Source organism: Oppia nitens, unplaced genomic scaffold, assembly GCF_028296485.1.
Source record: "Oppia nitens isolate AA-2021 unplaced genomic scaffold, nextdenovo-longstitch-racon4-pilon3 scaffold28_pilon_pilon_pilon, whole genome shotgun sequence".
Lineage (NCBI taxonomy): Eukaryota > Metazoa > Arthropoda > Arachnida > Sarcoptiformes > Oppiidae > Oppia > Oppia nitens.
In genome coordinates this window covers 1,044,281-1,058,641 of record NW_026533208.1, presented here as the reverse complement: position 1 = coordinate 1,058,641, position 14,361 = coordinate 1,044,281, and the positions used below count along the sequence as shown (strand labels likewise).

General features: G+C 31.0%; 2 protein-coding genes across 5 annotated transcripts; one reads left to right on the top strand and one right to left on the bottom strand.

Moving 5' to 3' along the window:
• On the top strand, positions 1-3,213 carry LOC128954664 (cytochrome P450 4V2-like). Its single transcript, XM_054300265.1, has 5 exons — positions 1-175; positions 382-494; positions 661-946; positions 1,009-2,017; positions 3,210-3,213. The coding sequence occupies exons 1-5, from the start codon at positions 1-3 to the stop codon at positions 3,211-3,213; spliced, it is 1,587 nt and encodes a 528-aa protein (XP_054156240.1).
• Positions 3,214-3,356: 143 nt separating this feature from the next.
• On the bottom strand, positions 3,357-13,138 carry LOC128954507 (mucin-2-like). 4 transcript variants are annotated; one of them, XM_054300090.1, is made up of 6 exons: positions 10,824-11,768; positions 10,560-10,730; positions 6,945-8,314; positions 6,683-6,877; positions 4,581-6,612; positions 3,357-4,491 (listed from the first exon to the last, which is right to left on the bottom strand). In XM_054300090.1, the coding sequence occupies exons 1-6, from the start codon at positions 11,199-11,201 to the stop codon at positions 3,601-3,603; spliced, it is 5,037 nt and encodes a 1,678-aa protein (XP_054156065.1). In that variant the 5' UTR covers positions 11,202-11,768; the 3' UTR covers positions 3,357-3,600. The 4 variants fall into 4 exon arrangements, with proteins under 4 accessions (XP_054156065.1, XP_054156068.1, XP_054156066.1 ...); XM_054300093.1 differs by lacking the exons at positions 10,560-10,730; positions 10,824-11,768 and adding an exon at positions 12,910-13,138; XM_054300091.1 differs by lacking the exon at positions 10,560-10,730 and having other exon boundaries at positions 10,824-11,767.
• Between the last annotated feature and the right edge of the window lie 1,223 nt (positions 13,139-14,361).

Genomic DNA, 14,361 nt, shown 5'->3' with positions numbered 1-14,361 from the left:
ATGATTAGTTTAACTATATTTTCAGTAATAATAATAATAATTATTTATTTCTATTATAAACTTAAAAACCTTTACCGCGACCGATGTTTGTCAACAATTCCCGGACCCCGACATCGATACCCGTTTATCGGTAATTTAGATCTGTTTCGTATACCTGGTGTTCCTCGTAATGAAAGTTAGTTTCATTTTATTTATTTTTTTGTATTGTTTTAAAACTTATTTTTTCATTTACTTAATAATAGTTTTTTTTTATTAACTAATATTCTAATAGTAATAATTAATTCTTAATTAAATAAAATAGTATTTACTTTAATTAAATTTTTTAAGTTTAATTAATTTATAAAAAAAAGTAATAATTTTTTTTTTTATTATAATTTATAGTCATTTATAAAATATTATTATCGTTATGCAATCAATACAACAAATATGGTATTTATAAGATATTTTTGGGACCGAAACCAGTGGTTGTTATATTCAAATCAAAATTAATGAATGTATGTATGAATTGTAATAATAATAATAATTAATAGTAATACTTAATAATAATGTTATTAACTATTTTTTTTAATATAAATTATTTGATATATAATGTAATAATTTAATATTTTTTATTTTATTTTTTTTTTATATACAATTGTAAATATAATTAAAAAATTTAAGACAATATTTTCAAGTCATGTCAATATTGAAAAGTCATATATTTATAAATTTCTGAGCGTCTTATGTCTGGATGGCTTAGCCATGAGTACCGGTTCGAAATGGAAAGGTAGACGCAAACTGTTGACACCGGCCTTTCATTTCAAAATACTAAACAATTTTATACCCATAATGAATGAACAGACAAATATATTTATGGATAAAATACGTAATCAATTGGCAATTGATAGACAATCCGTGATTGATATCCGAGAACCGATAACATTGTTAACATTGGATATTATTTGCGGTAAAAAAAAATTATTTTTTTTAAATCAATTTTAATACTAATAATTATACACACAATTATAGAGACTGCAATGGGCGTACAGGTTGGGGCACAGGTAGGCAATAATAGGTCATACATTGGGGCCGTACATGATTTTGAACAAATGTTTATGAAACGTATATTTTCGCCGTGGCTTTGGTCGGATCGACTGTTTTATTGGACACCAATGGGCCGTAAATTTAGTGAATCGCTGGATACGCTTCACTCGTTTACCCGCAATGTTATCAATCAAAAGAAACAACAGTTACTTATCGTTAATAATAATAATAACGACACAAAAAGTTTGGATTCAAACGATAATAATAATGATAACTATTTTATGAATAAGAAAAAGAAGAAAAGTATGGCATTTATGGATCTATTACTTGATTATCATCTGAAGGACAATCACCAGTTGTTGTTTACTGTGGAGGACATCAACGAAGAAGTTAATATGTTTATGTATGCCGGACACGACACCATTGCCGTCAGTCTCGGTTGGACACTGTATTTGATTGGTTTGCATCCAAGAGTACAGGACAAGATCGAGGACGAGTTGACCACAATTTTCGGATCAGCCGACGACCACCAAAACAACATCAATAGAGACATCACATCCGAAGATATTCAACGTATGTCTTATTTGGATTGTGTACTAAAAGAATCGTTACGTATGTATCCGTCGGCACCGTTTGTTGCCCGACGTTTGGTCGAAGAGTGTGTGGTCAGCGGTGATGATGGCGATGATGATTATGTCATACCTGCCGGTGTCGATGTCTTTATAATGATCAGACAAATGCATTACGACTCGGATGTCTTCGCCAAACCCGACCATTTCATACCCGAACGCTTTCAATGCGAGTCCAGTCAAATAAATGCCTACAATTATATACCGTTTAGTGCCGGTCCGCGCAATTGTATCGGTAAACGGTTTGCCGTAATTGAAGAGATGATAGTATTGTCGAAAATTTTGCTAAATTTTACAATTGAATCAATGGAACCGTTAGATAGTGTCCAGACGGCCGCCGAAATCGTTTATTGCGCTAAAAGTCCGCTAAATATTAGATTTATACCAAAAAATTTATAGATTTAATAAAAAAAATTATAAATAAATTTTTTTTTATTATATTAATATATTTTTTATATTAATAATTAGTAAACATTTTTTACCGTAATTACTAAATTAAATATTAGTATTGATATATTTACTATTTTTTTACAATCAATTAATAACTGATAATTATATTATCGATTAATATTAGTACCAAAAAAAATATATACAAATCATATAAAATCTAATTTAACAAAAAAAATAAAATAAATTAATTATAAAAAAAAATAAAAGCTATCTATAATTAACTCAAATGTTTAACAACTTTATCAGCGATTTTTTTAACTTAAATAAAAAACACAAAAATCGATTAAAATATAGAAATAATAAATAATATTAAAACAAGTTATTTATTTTGATTTTTATTTTATTTCATATTTAGAAAACATCATTAATAATAATAATAATAATAAGTAATACATTCAATATTTTTTTTCATCAATAATAATATTAATTATTATAAACATATCTTCAATAATATATATATATATATCGTACGGATTAACACTACATTCAAATTGAGTGATAAATTAATTTAAATTATAATTTAAAGGGAAAAAAACAAACAAATAAATTGTGGGAAAAAACAATTATTCAAGCAATCAATCAATCAATTACTACACTAATTGTCTTAATTAATAATAACTTAATAATAATAATAATAATGTTTTAGACAAAATAATTTTGAAACTTATTAATTGATTTGTTTGTTTGTTTGTTGAATAATTATCATATAACTAGTAATATATATATATATAATATATATATCAATATACATATATAATATTTTTTTTTGATTATTTAAATTTTATCAAATTAAAAAACAATTTCAATTTTTTATATATATATATATATTTTTTTTTTTTAAAAACCAATAGTACTGTAAATAGTTTGTTGTTTTTGACGTATATTTTTTTAAATATACAAAACAATAGTATATAACTGTGTGTTTGTAGTAATAATAATAATAATAATAGTTGTAATCAATTAATTAAATTTGTTTTTTTTTCTCTCATCAATAACAACTACTACTACTAGTACTGTATTACTTGAATACTGAAATACAATATTATTTAATAATAATAATAATAGCAATAATATTTAATATTAATTATAATCAATTCGTATGAATAGCTAATCATTAATTAATTATCTTTTTTTTAATAAAAAAAACATATTATTTTCATTATAATTGTAGTAATAATAATAATAAGTCATCTAAATATTTATCAATTTAAATATTGAATTGAAAAAAAACAATTTGTTTTGTTTAAAGTAGGAATAATAATAATAATAATAATAATAATAATAAACAAAAACAACGATTAAATATTTTTTTTTGTTTTTTTTGTTGAAAATATTATAATAGTTTTGTTTATCAAATGAAAACTCGACTCAAAAAAAAATAATTAGACATAAATCACAACAAAAAAAAATACATAAATCTATAAATCATTCATATATTTAAACAATCAATCGATCGATCAATCGATCCATTGATTCATCAAATCTATCACTCAATCAATTAATCAAACTCTTCAATAAAATCACTACTGTTTTGTGTATTTCTACGAATTGGCTGATCCGAGACAACAGCTGTTTCAACCAATCTTTCCCGTCGTCGGCGACCAGAGACGGCCGCAGTCGACGATGACGACGATGTTGTTGTTGTAGTCGTTGTCGACGGTGGCGAATCAGTTGTTGTTGTATCGCTGCGCGGCTGCGGAGACAACAGTTCTTCGATGGTGTCGTTGACATCCATACGATTCTTTGACAGTAATTCTTGATTTAGTTTTTGATTCCAGAATCCCATTTCGTATAACTGTTTCAAAGCATTGGCCATACGATTAGGTGCTCCCGATTGTTGTTGTTGTTGTTGCCGCTGCTGCTGTTGTTGTTGTTGTCGCGGTGCGGGTGCAGGCATCGGAATCGCTTGGCCACTGTTAGCCATGAATGTAGGTCCGGCTGGTGTAGCGCTCATGTATGTAGTCGATCCGTTTGGTGCAGCGCTCATAAAAGTCGAACCGTTCGGTGTAGCGCTCATGTAAGCGGTAGCAGTGGCCAAATTCGGATACATGGGTGCCATTGGATGCATATGCATCGGATGGTGGTGGTGGTGGTGTTGCGGTGGCGGCGGAGGTGGCGGCGGGTGTGGATTAAAGTGTGGGTGTATTGGTGGTGGAGGTGGTGGTGGTTGTGCAGTGTTCGGTGCCGACGACAAGTTCATCGGATGTTGGCCACCGATGCCACCACCACCAGTTGGTATGCCAGTAGTCGGATCGTACGACATCGGGTACTGATTAGTAGTGGTAGTAACAGAGGGGTTGGCGGTAGCGTGCGGTGGTCTAACCGTCCAAAAGTCGGGTAACGGTATGGCTGCCGGCGGCGGTGATGTTACCCACGCATAGTTTGTGCCCTAAAAGGTAAACAACAATAATAATATAATTTATAGTTTTATTTTTGCAATTAATTATTAATTAAAACAATTTCGCAACAAAATGATACCTCATTTCGTGAGAACAGTGCTCGGCTCACATTGTTATAGACGTGTGCGGCAGCCGATAGGGCACCGGTAACTATACTTTCGGGCAGAACATGGATTACATTCTCTGTTTCATTGGTATTGGTAGTAGTAGTAATGGTGCTGCTGGTGGTAGTGGTAGTAGAGCTGGTATTCTGGCCACTGTTGTTGTTGCTGTTCTGGCGAAACGGATTGGTAGATGTCTGGCCATTATTATTATTAATATTAGTTCGCGGTCTAAGCCGTGGCTGTTCATCAGCGACTATTGACGGCTCATTTGTATTCATGTTGTCCACAACAACAGCAGTACTACCGCTGATGGTCATAGTCGACGAATGGCCGGACGATGATGAAGACGATGACGACGATGTAGTCGTCGACTGATGGCTATTATCATTGTCTCTGTCTTTTGTCAAATCCAATGGCGACTCATTAGTCGCTGGTCGCGAATCTGCTGCGACAACTTCGGCCCTATTTTCTGCCGCCAACAGCGGAACTGTATCCGAATGACTGATCAGTTGAAGTTCTTCATTATCGTCGTCGTCGTCGTTGATGTTATTATTGCCAATCTTGTTGTCGACAATTTCAACAAATCTCCAATCATTAGTAGCAGTAGTAGTAGTAGTATTATTATCATCACTACTATTACCACTACTACCACCAGAAATGTCATCAACGACTTCATCTTTAGTGTCGTCATCAGCGGTCTCGTCGTCGTCGTCTTCTTCGAATGCCTTATTATCGACACCATTGTTGTTGTTGTTGTTGTTATTGAATGGTACGTTAAGATCGAAACAAGTGGGAAGCGGTACCAAAACAAACTCATCCATACTGTCATTCGAGCTAAGACTCAATACATCAACCGATTCGACATCCGATTCGCAATCGTCGTCAGGTTTTTCTTCAGTCGATTTACTATTACTATTATTATCATCGGTTTCGACGACAACAACAACAGCAGCTTTAGCCGCCGATACTTCCGATTTGTCCTTAGTATTGGCATCAGTTGCGGCCGCAGCCGCCGATTCAATTTGGTGTCCACTAAACGCATTATCAGCAACGGATGACTGTTGGGGTTCTGGCGATTTAGGTGGCGACACATTGAACGGTGTGTTGGCCGGTGTAGTCGTATGCGACTTGACATTCGGTTTGATGGGAATGGCGTCGCATTCGTCGTTATTATCCAAATCAAAGCGCAACTCTTTCACGGCGTGCAAGGCTTCCGATAGACGTTTTACCGAAGTTTTCTGTGCCGCTGCAGCAGCCGTTTTCTCGCTGTTTGTTTGCGCGGCGGCGGTGACAACAGTGGGTGTGGTCGCCGCTCCAGTTGTCAACTGCTTGGCCGTAGCCATAGCCCGAAGTTTATCACTGAGTTGTCGCTGAGATTCAATAATCGATTGGTGAATATTGGCAATTGAGTCAAAGTTACAGTTGGTTTCGCTTTGTAAGAACTGTTCGACAGTAGTAGTCGGCAGCAGCGGCGGCGGCTGATGATTATGATGACCACTACCACCACTCGATTTGGCCATTCGGACAGACATTTTCGGCGGCTGCGGTACTGAATTGACGCGCGATTGATGGCCGCTAGTTGTGGTTGTAGTCGTCGACGGGTCCTTTGCCGCCAGTATCGGTGCCAACGGTATCGGCAATGTTGGCAAATCACTGCTGGTCGGATCGACAATAACTTTGCATTCGAGACGCTGGCCAAACGGTTGGCCGCGATGATGCAGACGCCAATGACTCTGGTAGCGAGTCGGCTGTTTGGGATTGGGTGCCGTAAATCGTATGCTTACTTTACCCTCTTCGCCCGGTCTCAGGGGCGGCACCTGGACTTCGGTAATTGCACCGAACGGCTGAAGTTCGGTGTGTCCCCAAACAAATCGCAACGTAGTCCGACCGGTCCAGACTTTCGTTCCGGTATTGCGTACTTTCCATGTCTTTCGAAAGCGTGCATTCGGCGGCAGTTTAGTACCGTCGGGTATGGTCTCGTCTTCGACCAGTAGTCCACTTAAATACCTGTTTTTTATAATTCAAAGAATAATATTTGAAACAAATTTATAGACAGACCACCAAAAAAAAAACGTACAGTTTTTTGATAGTATTTAACGATGGATTGCTGGGATGCGGATGATAGGGATTGGCTAATAGTCGGCTCGAGTTGCGCTCGTGGTGTCGGCGCTCGCCAGCAGCGACGGCAACGGTGCCACCGCTACCGACAATATCCGATGATTGAGCGGAACGATCATCACTAGACTGGTTAAGCATTACTTGGTTTTTGATCCTATAAAATATACGATAAATATCTTAGAATTCAGACAAAAAAAATTAACAAATAATTTGATCCATACCTTAGTTTTTCCAATTTTTTGGCAATTTTGTGACACTTTTTGTCATTTCTATCGTATTTCTTTGGAAATACTTGCGGAGGCGGCGGCGGCTCAAAGGCGGCCATCGTTTGCGGAACATACGGATAGCACGGATTAGTAGCCAATCCATTAGTATTATTAGTCGCACCGGTGGTAGTAGTAGTAGTCTTGTCGACGACAACTACATTGTCACCGACACCGCTGTTGTTGTTGGCGTTATTGTTGGTAACATCAGATTTAGCGGCAACGGCGGCTGCAACAGCATTGGCCGATTTGACTGCGGCAACGATTGCTTCGATACTGGCCTTATTTGCGGCAGCGGTAGCCTCACAAGCAGCAGCTTTGGCTGCGGCCGAAGCAGCAGCAGCGGCGGCAACCATAGGATTAAACATCTGTGGCGGCGGCGGCGGCGGTGCAGTCGCTGCGGGAGCCGTCGTTGCATTAGCAGCAGCCGTTCCGGTAGTATTACTTCGGGTAATCGTACCGTTTCTCAAATCGACATCCAGTGCCAGAACCATTTCGTTGGTTACGGGATCGACAATAGTCGACGATAGAAACGGCTTTAGGAAATCCAGATTAGGATTCGGTATATCATAGTAACCAGTTTTGTTGAACTGTCGTATGTAGCGATCGATTACCGTAAACGTATGTTTCGGATCGTGAACTTCGGGTTTCAGTCGACACTGTTCGCACAGATCATAGTCCAAACAGTTGATACACTTGTAGCGCATGCCCTCGATTTGCTGGTCACACGAATCGCATATAATACCCGTATGAACTACTTTGTAGTCCAGATCGTCGTCGTCGTTGGGCATCGGTATCGGCATTAACGGCGGTTCCGATCGGGGCTCGCATCTGGCGGCGGCTGAGGCTGTGGCCGATGCCCTATAGATTGGTATATTTCGTTCCGAACAACCGCTAGCCGTCGACGAACATTCGCTGGTCAGCTCGTGTAGACATTCGGTTAGTTTGTTGATCAAACGTTTGGTTACGTCGACAGTGATTTCGTTTTTAATGTTATCCATCTGAGCTTTGGTCATAAATATTAATTGCGAGTCCAATTGTGTGGCCGCGTCGGCTGCAACCGATGATCGGCTACTGCTTGAGGCAGTCGTTTTCGGCGGCGGCGACTGGTTTTCAGTGGACACATTGTTGGACACAATTATAAAATCATTGTTTTCGACGGCGGCAGCAGCCGCTGCTGCAGTGGCGGCGGCTTTATCGGTAAATTTGTCATCGTTTGAGGCCATTGTTATCGATGTCGACCTATTGTTTGATTCAGATTTATTGGTCACTTCATCAACAGTTTTACTGATGGTTACATCCAATGGTTGTCCGCAAAGTTCTGCAACCTATTTGTTGATATAAAACAATTAATAAATAATTAAATAAATCTTATTTTTTTGTATAAATAAATATTAAAACACCAAAAAATAATACCAAAAATTCAGCACTGATTGCAAATATTGACATTTTTTTTCATTACATTTTTATAATATTGAAAAAAATAAAATAATATTATATAATAATAAATCGCATTTAAATTTCAATACAACACAAACATTTAGTTATCAAATTAATTTTTTTTTTGATGGTTTCTCATAACAAATATTATACTGAATTTATTAACACTTATGATATAAAAAAAAATAAAATCTTTTTTATCAATACATACATACATACAGTAAGTGTAATATTTAAGCCAACAATGACTTGCATTTACTGATAAAAAATACTGTTGTATTAATAGTAATAGTAATTATAAAAATACAGTAAATAATAAATAATATTTACGGGTAATAATTACAGCTCCTTATTATTATTATTGTTGCTAATGTCATATGATTTGTAATTATAATATATTAGACAATAATTTTTTATTTTATCAACAAAAAAAACATACAAAACAAAATTATATATGATATTCAATGATAATCTTTATATATATTATAAATATATATATATATATATATATATATAATAATAAAAATCTGATGCAACTTAAAAATTGTTATTTGTATAAACAATACTAATGTATATTTAAATGACTTATTTAAATAAAAAAAATTTCAAATTACTACTTATAGTTTAAACTACTGTTATGTGTCCTTAAAGTTAATTATTATTATACCAACAAAAAACAAATCTAATTATAATTTTTTTTTTTAAATATTAATTAATAGTGAAACAAAAATTTACAATTCAAGACTAGCAAAAAAATTTTCGACCTATATATCCAACCATTGAATTATTTAATATTTATTTTAATAATAATAATAATAATGGATTTAAATTTAAATAAACAATAATCAATAATTTCAATATTTATATTAGTAGTAGTAGTAGTAGTAGTATTAATAAACATTATTAATATGACTAACAATAATAAAATAAATAACCAGAAAATTAAATAACTATACTATTTTCAAACTAACCATATGTTTATAACTTTAAATATATATATATATATAACTTATTATAACTTTATTAATTAATTATCAATCAATTCAAATAACAAATATTCAAATTAAAAATAAATACCTTTAAAAATGTCGATAAAATAGACAAATAATTTAAATCATTATCGGATGGGTCACTCATTTTTAAAATAAAATCAATTATATATATAATTACAACACAATTAAAATCACAATTTGTTTTATATAAATCAGACGCCAAACAAACAACACATTATAGAAAACTACATAATAATACCAGTAATAAAAAAGTGCAAATATTTTTTGATGGAGGAAAATATATTGCTTTTATAAAATATTTTAATAAATATATATATATATGAGAGATGCTATTATATACTATCGCCCTGTAATCAAAATTGTTGTATAATGTATGTCAAAATGTATAGCTTTTTTCAAGGTATTTATGTTTTTTTTTTGTTTTAAAAACTACAAATTAATTTACATTTCATACAACAAACCTATAGTTATTTTTTTGGTGCATTTAATAAACCGATAAAAACATTATGCAATCACTTTTTATTACACATAGTTAGTTAGACACCTGTTTGTTATGTTATATAGAAGTCTAGTGTAATAATAATAATATTATTATTAAAGATATTATTCATAGATTACATAATATATAAACAAGTATTTCAACCATTATTTTATCGATTTATTATATATACTAAACGATAATTAAAAAAAATTAAAAACTTTTTTTTGTTGTTTAGTTTAATTTATAACAATTTACTGTAACAACCAATTAGTTTAAAAACATAGACACAAATATTTCAATTGCATTTTGATTGTGAATTAACAACAAAAAAAATAAAATAATAATTTTTATATAAAAATTTGTGTTTTGAATGACTATATAACTGTGTGGTGAACCCCTCCCTCCCCACCCGCCTCCTAAAAGCCCCCCAATATATAATTAGTATCTATTAAATTGTTATAATTAGTAATTATTAATAAAAACCCATAAATACATATCAAACATATGACAGTCATATATCATATAATATTAAGTAAAACATATGTCACCCGAATATGTCGGAACCCTCCGCTTGAGCGGACAACTCTCGGACCCGATAATTATCGACAATTCAAACACACCAAAAAAAACAACACTCACTTTAAGTGCGGTCAGATAATCGTCATTATTATTGATAACAAATTGATAGTTCATCGACGGTATGGCACCGGTAAAGACAATATCATCTGTTGTATTGGTGGTGGCCATCATCGCTGTCGATGACGACGACGATGACAACAACGAGTCATTGTTACCGTTCAGATCCAACAGCTGTCAACAACAACAATACAACCCGATATCAGATTACCCGATATATTACATCAATGGTCACCCAATCAATCAATCAATCAAATCAAAACAAACCTGTTGTCTAACTTCGCGCCAATGAGTAGTATAGCCGTCGACCGGGCGAACGCTTACCGATAGTACGGCTGCGGGGGCGGCGGCGGCGGCCGATGATGACGACTGTTGGCTGCCATCAAACTTGATCTTATAGATGACACGCATGTCATTATCATTACCACTACCAGCAGCAGCGGTAGGAGCAGCTGCTGCTTGTGCTGCAGCAGCAGCGGAGGCGGTAGTCCTCCTGTCCATCATATCAAACACATCCGATAAATTTTCGGCAAATAATTGTCGTCGTTGTTGTTGTGGTCGCTGTTGTCGTTGGCCGCCATCACCAGTGCCGCCGTTGGCCAACAAATCATCGGCGGCTTCCATGTCGTCCAATGATAATCTCATTTTGTTTTTTGTGTCAATCAATTACAGTGACAATCAATTGTCGGGTTTTTAATAATAGACAGTTAAATGTCTTATTAGTTTTTTTTAGACAATAACTGATCCAATCATCACTTCTTCACTCAAGAGGTTTGTTGTTATGTTATGTATTAAATCAATGGTATCGACGATTGCACTGCGTTTTAGACGCAATACACTGTATATTATTAGTACTACTAATGTATAGCTATAGGCATAACATTATTAGACTTGTATTTTAAAAACAATTTTTTAAATGGCAGTCAAAATACAGTACATGTATACATAGTGAGCCATACATTCCACTAATAACGTTACACATAGTAGTGACTATACACAACCCCATAGCAAATAATATTTAACATACAGTGTGTGTGTGTGTGTGTGTGTGTGAATGCAACGCATTGCACACTTAAACAAAACTATATACAGTATATATAGTGTGTAACGTTTTCTATGAGTGACCCCATTGTTGTGTGTGTGTGTGTGTGAGTTACTGTATTATAACCAGGGTTTTAAGAAAATAAATGCCTGCCCTGGCAATGCCCAAATAGATGCCATAAATGTCTGACATTTTGGGCATCTATTTTATTTGCCTGCCACATTAAATTGCTAAAAAGCAACTGTATTTATAAAAATAATGTAATTTAGTGTTTTAGCGTGTTAATTAAATTTACAATTAATTTACTTATTTCCAATGATATTACCTTTTAATTAAAGGTATATAAAACAAAAATACAAGCAAATATTTTTTAAAAACAATGTTTTATAAATTAATTAATTATATAAAATTTAAATAATAGGTGTCACCACCTGAAAATAGATGCCCAGGGCATGGCAGAGGCAGGGCAGGCATTTGGCATAATTGGCATCTATTATTTATGCCTGCCATTTTTAAAACCCTGATTATAACCCTTACTATTGCAACAACAATAATATCTAAATAATACCTATTTATTAATAATATCAATACTATTTTAATAGATTTTCAATACAATACATATACAGATATTTTTTTTCAATGACTAAATGCTATGTTTTTGTGTTTGACTACATGTACTGTATATTGTTGTCTATTATTATTATTATTACTCTATTATATAGTCTATATAGTCTATAGTAATAATAATAATAATAATAGACAACAATATACAGTACATGTAGTCAAACACAAAAACATAGCATTTAGTCATTGAAAAAAAATATCTGTATATGTATTGTATTGAAAATCTATTAAAATAGTATTGATATTATTAATAAATAGGTATTATTTAGATACAGTCAATACATAGTATTAATATACAGTACACACTATTGTATTATTATTTTTTTTAAATACTGTATAAATAAATTAAATAATAATAAAAGGGAAATACAATACAATTTAAATAAATTAATAAAAAAAATTTAGATATAAATTGAAAAATATATTTTTGTTTTTTTAAAAAAATATTTAATTAATATTTTTGTTTTTTTGGACAAACAATTGGCTAAATATAACATTTAATTAATTAATTAATTAATTATAATTATTATTTAATATTATTATTTGCTTACGTAATGTTTATTTAAAAACATATTTAATATCATAAATGGTTAGCCATTATATCATATAATAATATATCATATATTTATTTATAATAATAAAAATTAAATAATATATAAATATATATAATAATAAAAAATTACTTACAATTTATTATTGTTGACAATTCACTGATTGATTGATTAATTAATTAATTAATTAATTGACTTAATTGTATGTAATATTTAATTATTAATTTATAAAAAAAACTATTTGTTGTCTACTATTATACTATTGAAACACAATATATGATATTATTATTAGTTATTATTAGTTATATAAACACAAAACATATGAGAGTCTCTCTCTTTCACTGTTTGTTTGGTTAGTCTGTATGAAAACTGCTATATAATAGTGTAGTAGTAGTAGTAGTAGTCATACATTTAGTTGACGTTACAATAGTCAATGCCTGGATAGTGGGCGGCGCTTATAATCAGTATATACGCTATAGTTTATAATAAAGTTTTTTTAATTGATTTTTATTTTATTATTATTATTACTATTATATACACACAAACAGTATGAGTCATATGTATGTGTAATAATGAAAAAAAAACTTGCATTTATTTTAAACTAATAATATAATTATAATTTTTTTTAAAAAAAATATTTATTAAACTATATGATTGTCAATAATAATAATAATAATAAGATAATTTAAATTTAGTTAATTTTTTTTTAAAAAAAAATTTGTAATATGTTTAAAGGTTTTATTTAATTATTTTAAAAAATTTAGTAAATTTTAATATCTAATAAGTCTATTAGTAATAATTAGTATTTTAATATTATTAAGTTTTTTGTAAAAAAAATATTTAAAGAGGAAAAATATGCATTTTTATTGTTTTGTTAATTAATTTTTATTTAACTATTGACTTTATTTGCTAACTTTATTATTATTATTATTATTATTATTATATTTTTAACCTAACTTATAATTAATATACTGTATATATATATAAATATAAATAGGATATAAATAAATAATTTTTTTTAATCAAATGTTTATCACGTGTTTATCATAGAAATTATTTTTTTTTATCAATAAATTGATTAAATAATAATAATAATAATTTATTTATTGTTAGTAACAACACTTTCACATTTCTAGCATAAATATATATATATATATATATCTTATAATATTTTTATCATATAAATTGTTTATATAATATCAGGGTATTTATATACAATTATAATTATTATTAATATTTACATACAGTATATGTAGACTACAAAACTATGGTTATATATGATCAAGATAATTTTTTTTTCAAAAAAAATCTATAAATACTACTGTATATAAAAAAAATTGTACTTAAATTTAAACCTACGAAAAAAATAGTTTATCTAGTTTTTACACACATTTTAAACATAATATCATATATGATAATTATATTATTAATTAGTGTTAATTATTTTGTTTATAATTTTTAAATAAATTTCTAATAATTATTAATAATGTACAAAATTAACGGTAAATTACCGATAATTATCAACAACAAAAAAACAATTACTTAAACTTATATTTAATTAATTAAAATAATTTAATTTTTTAGGATT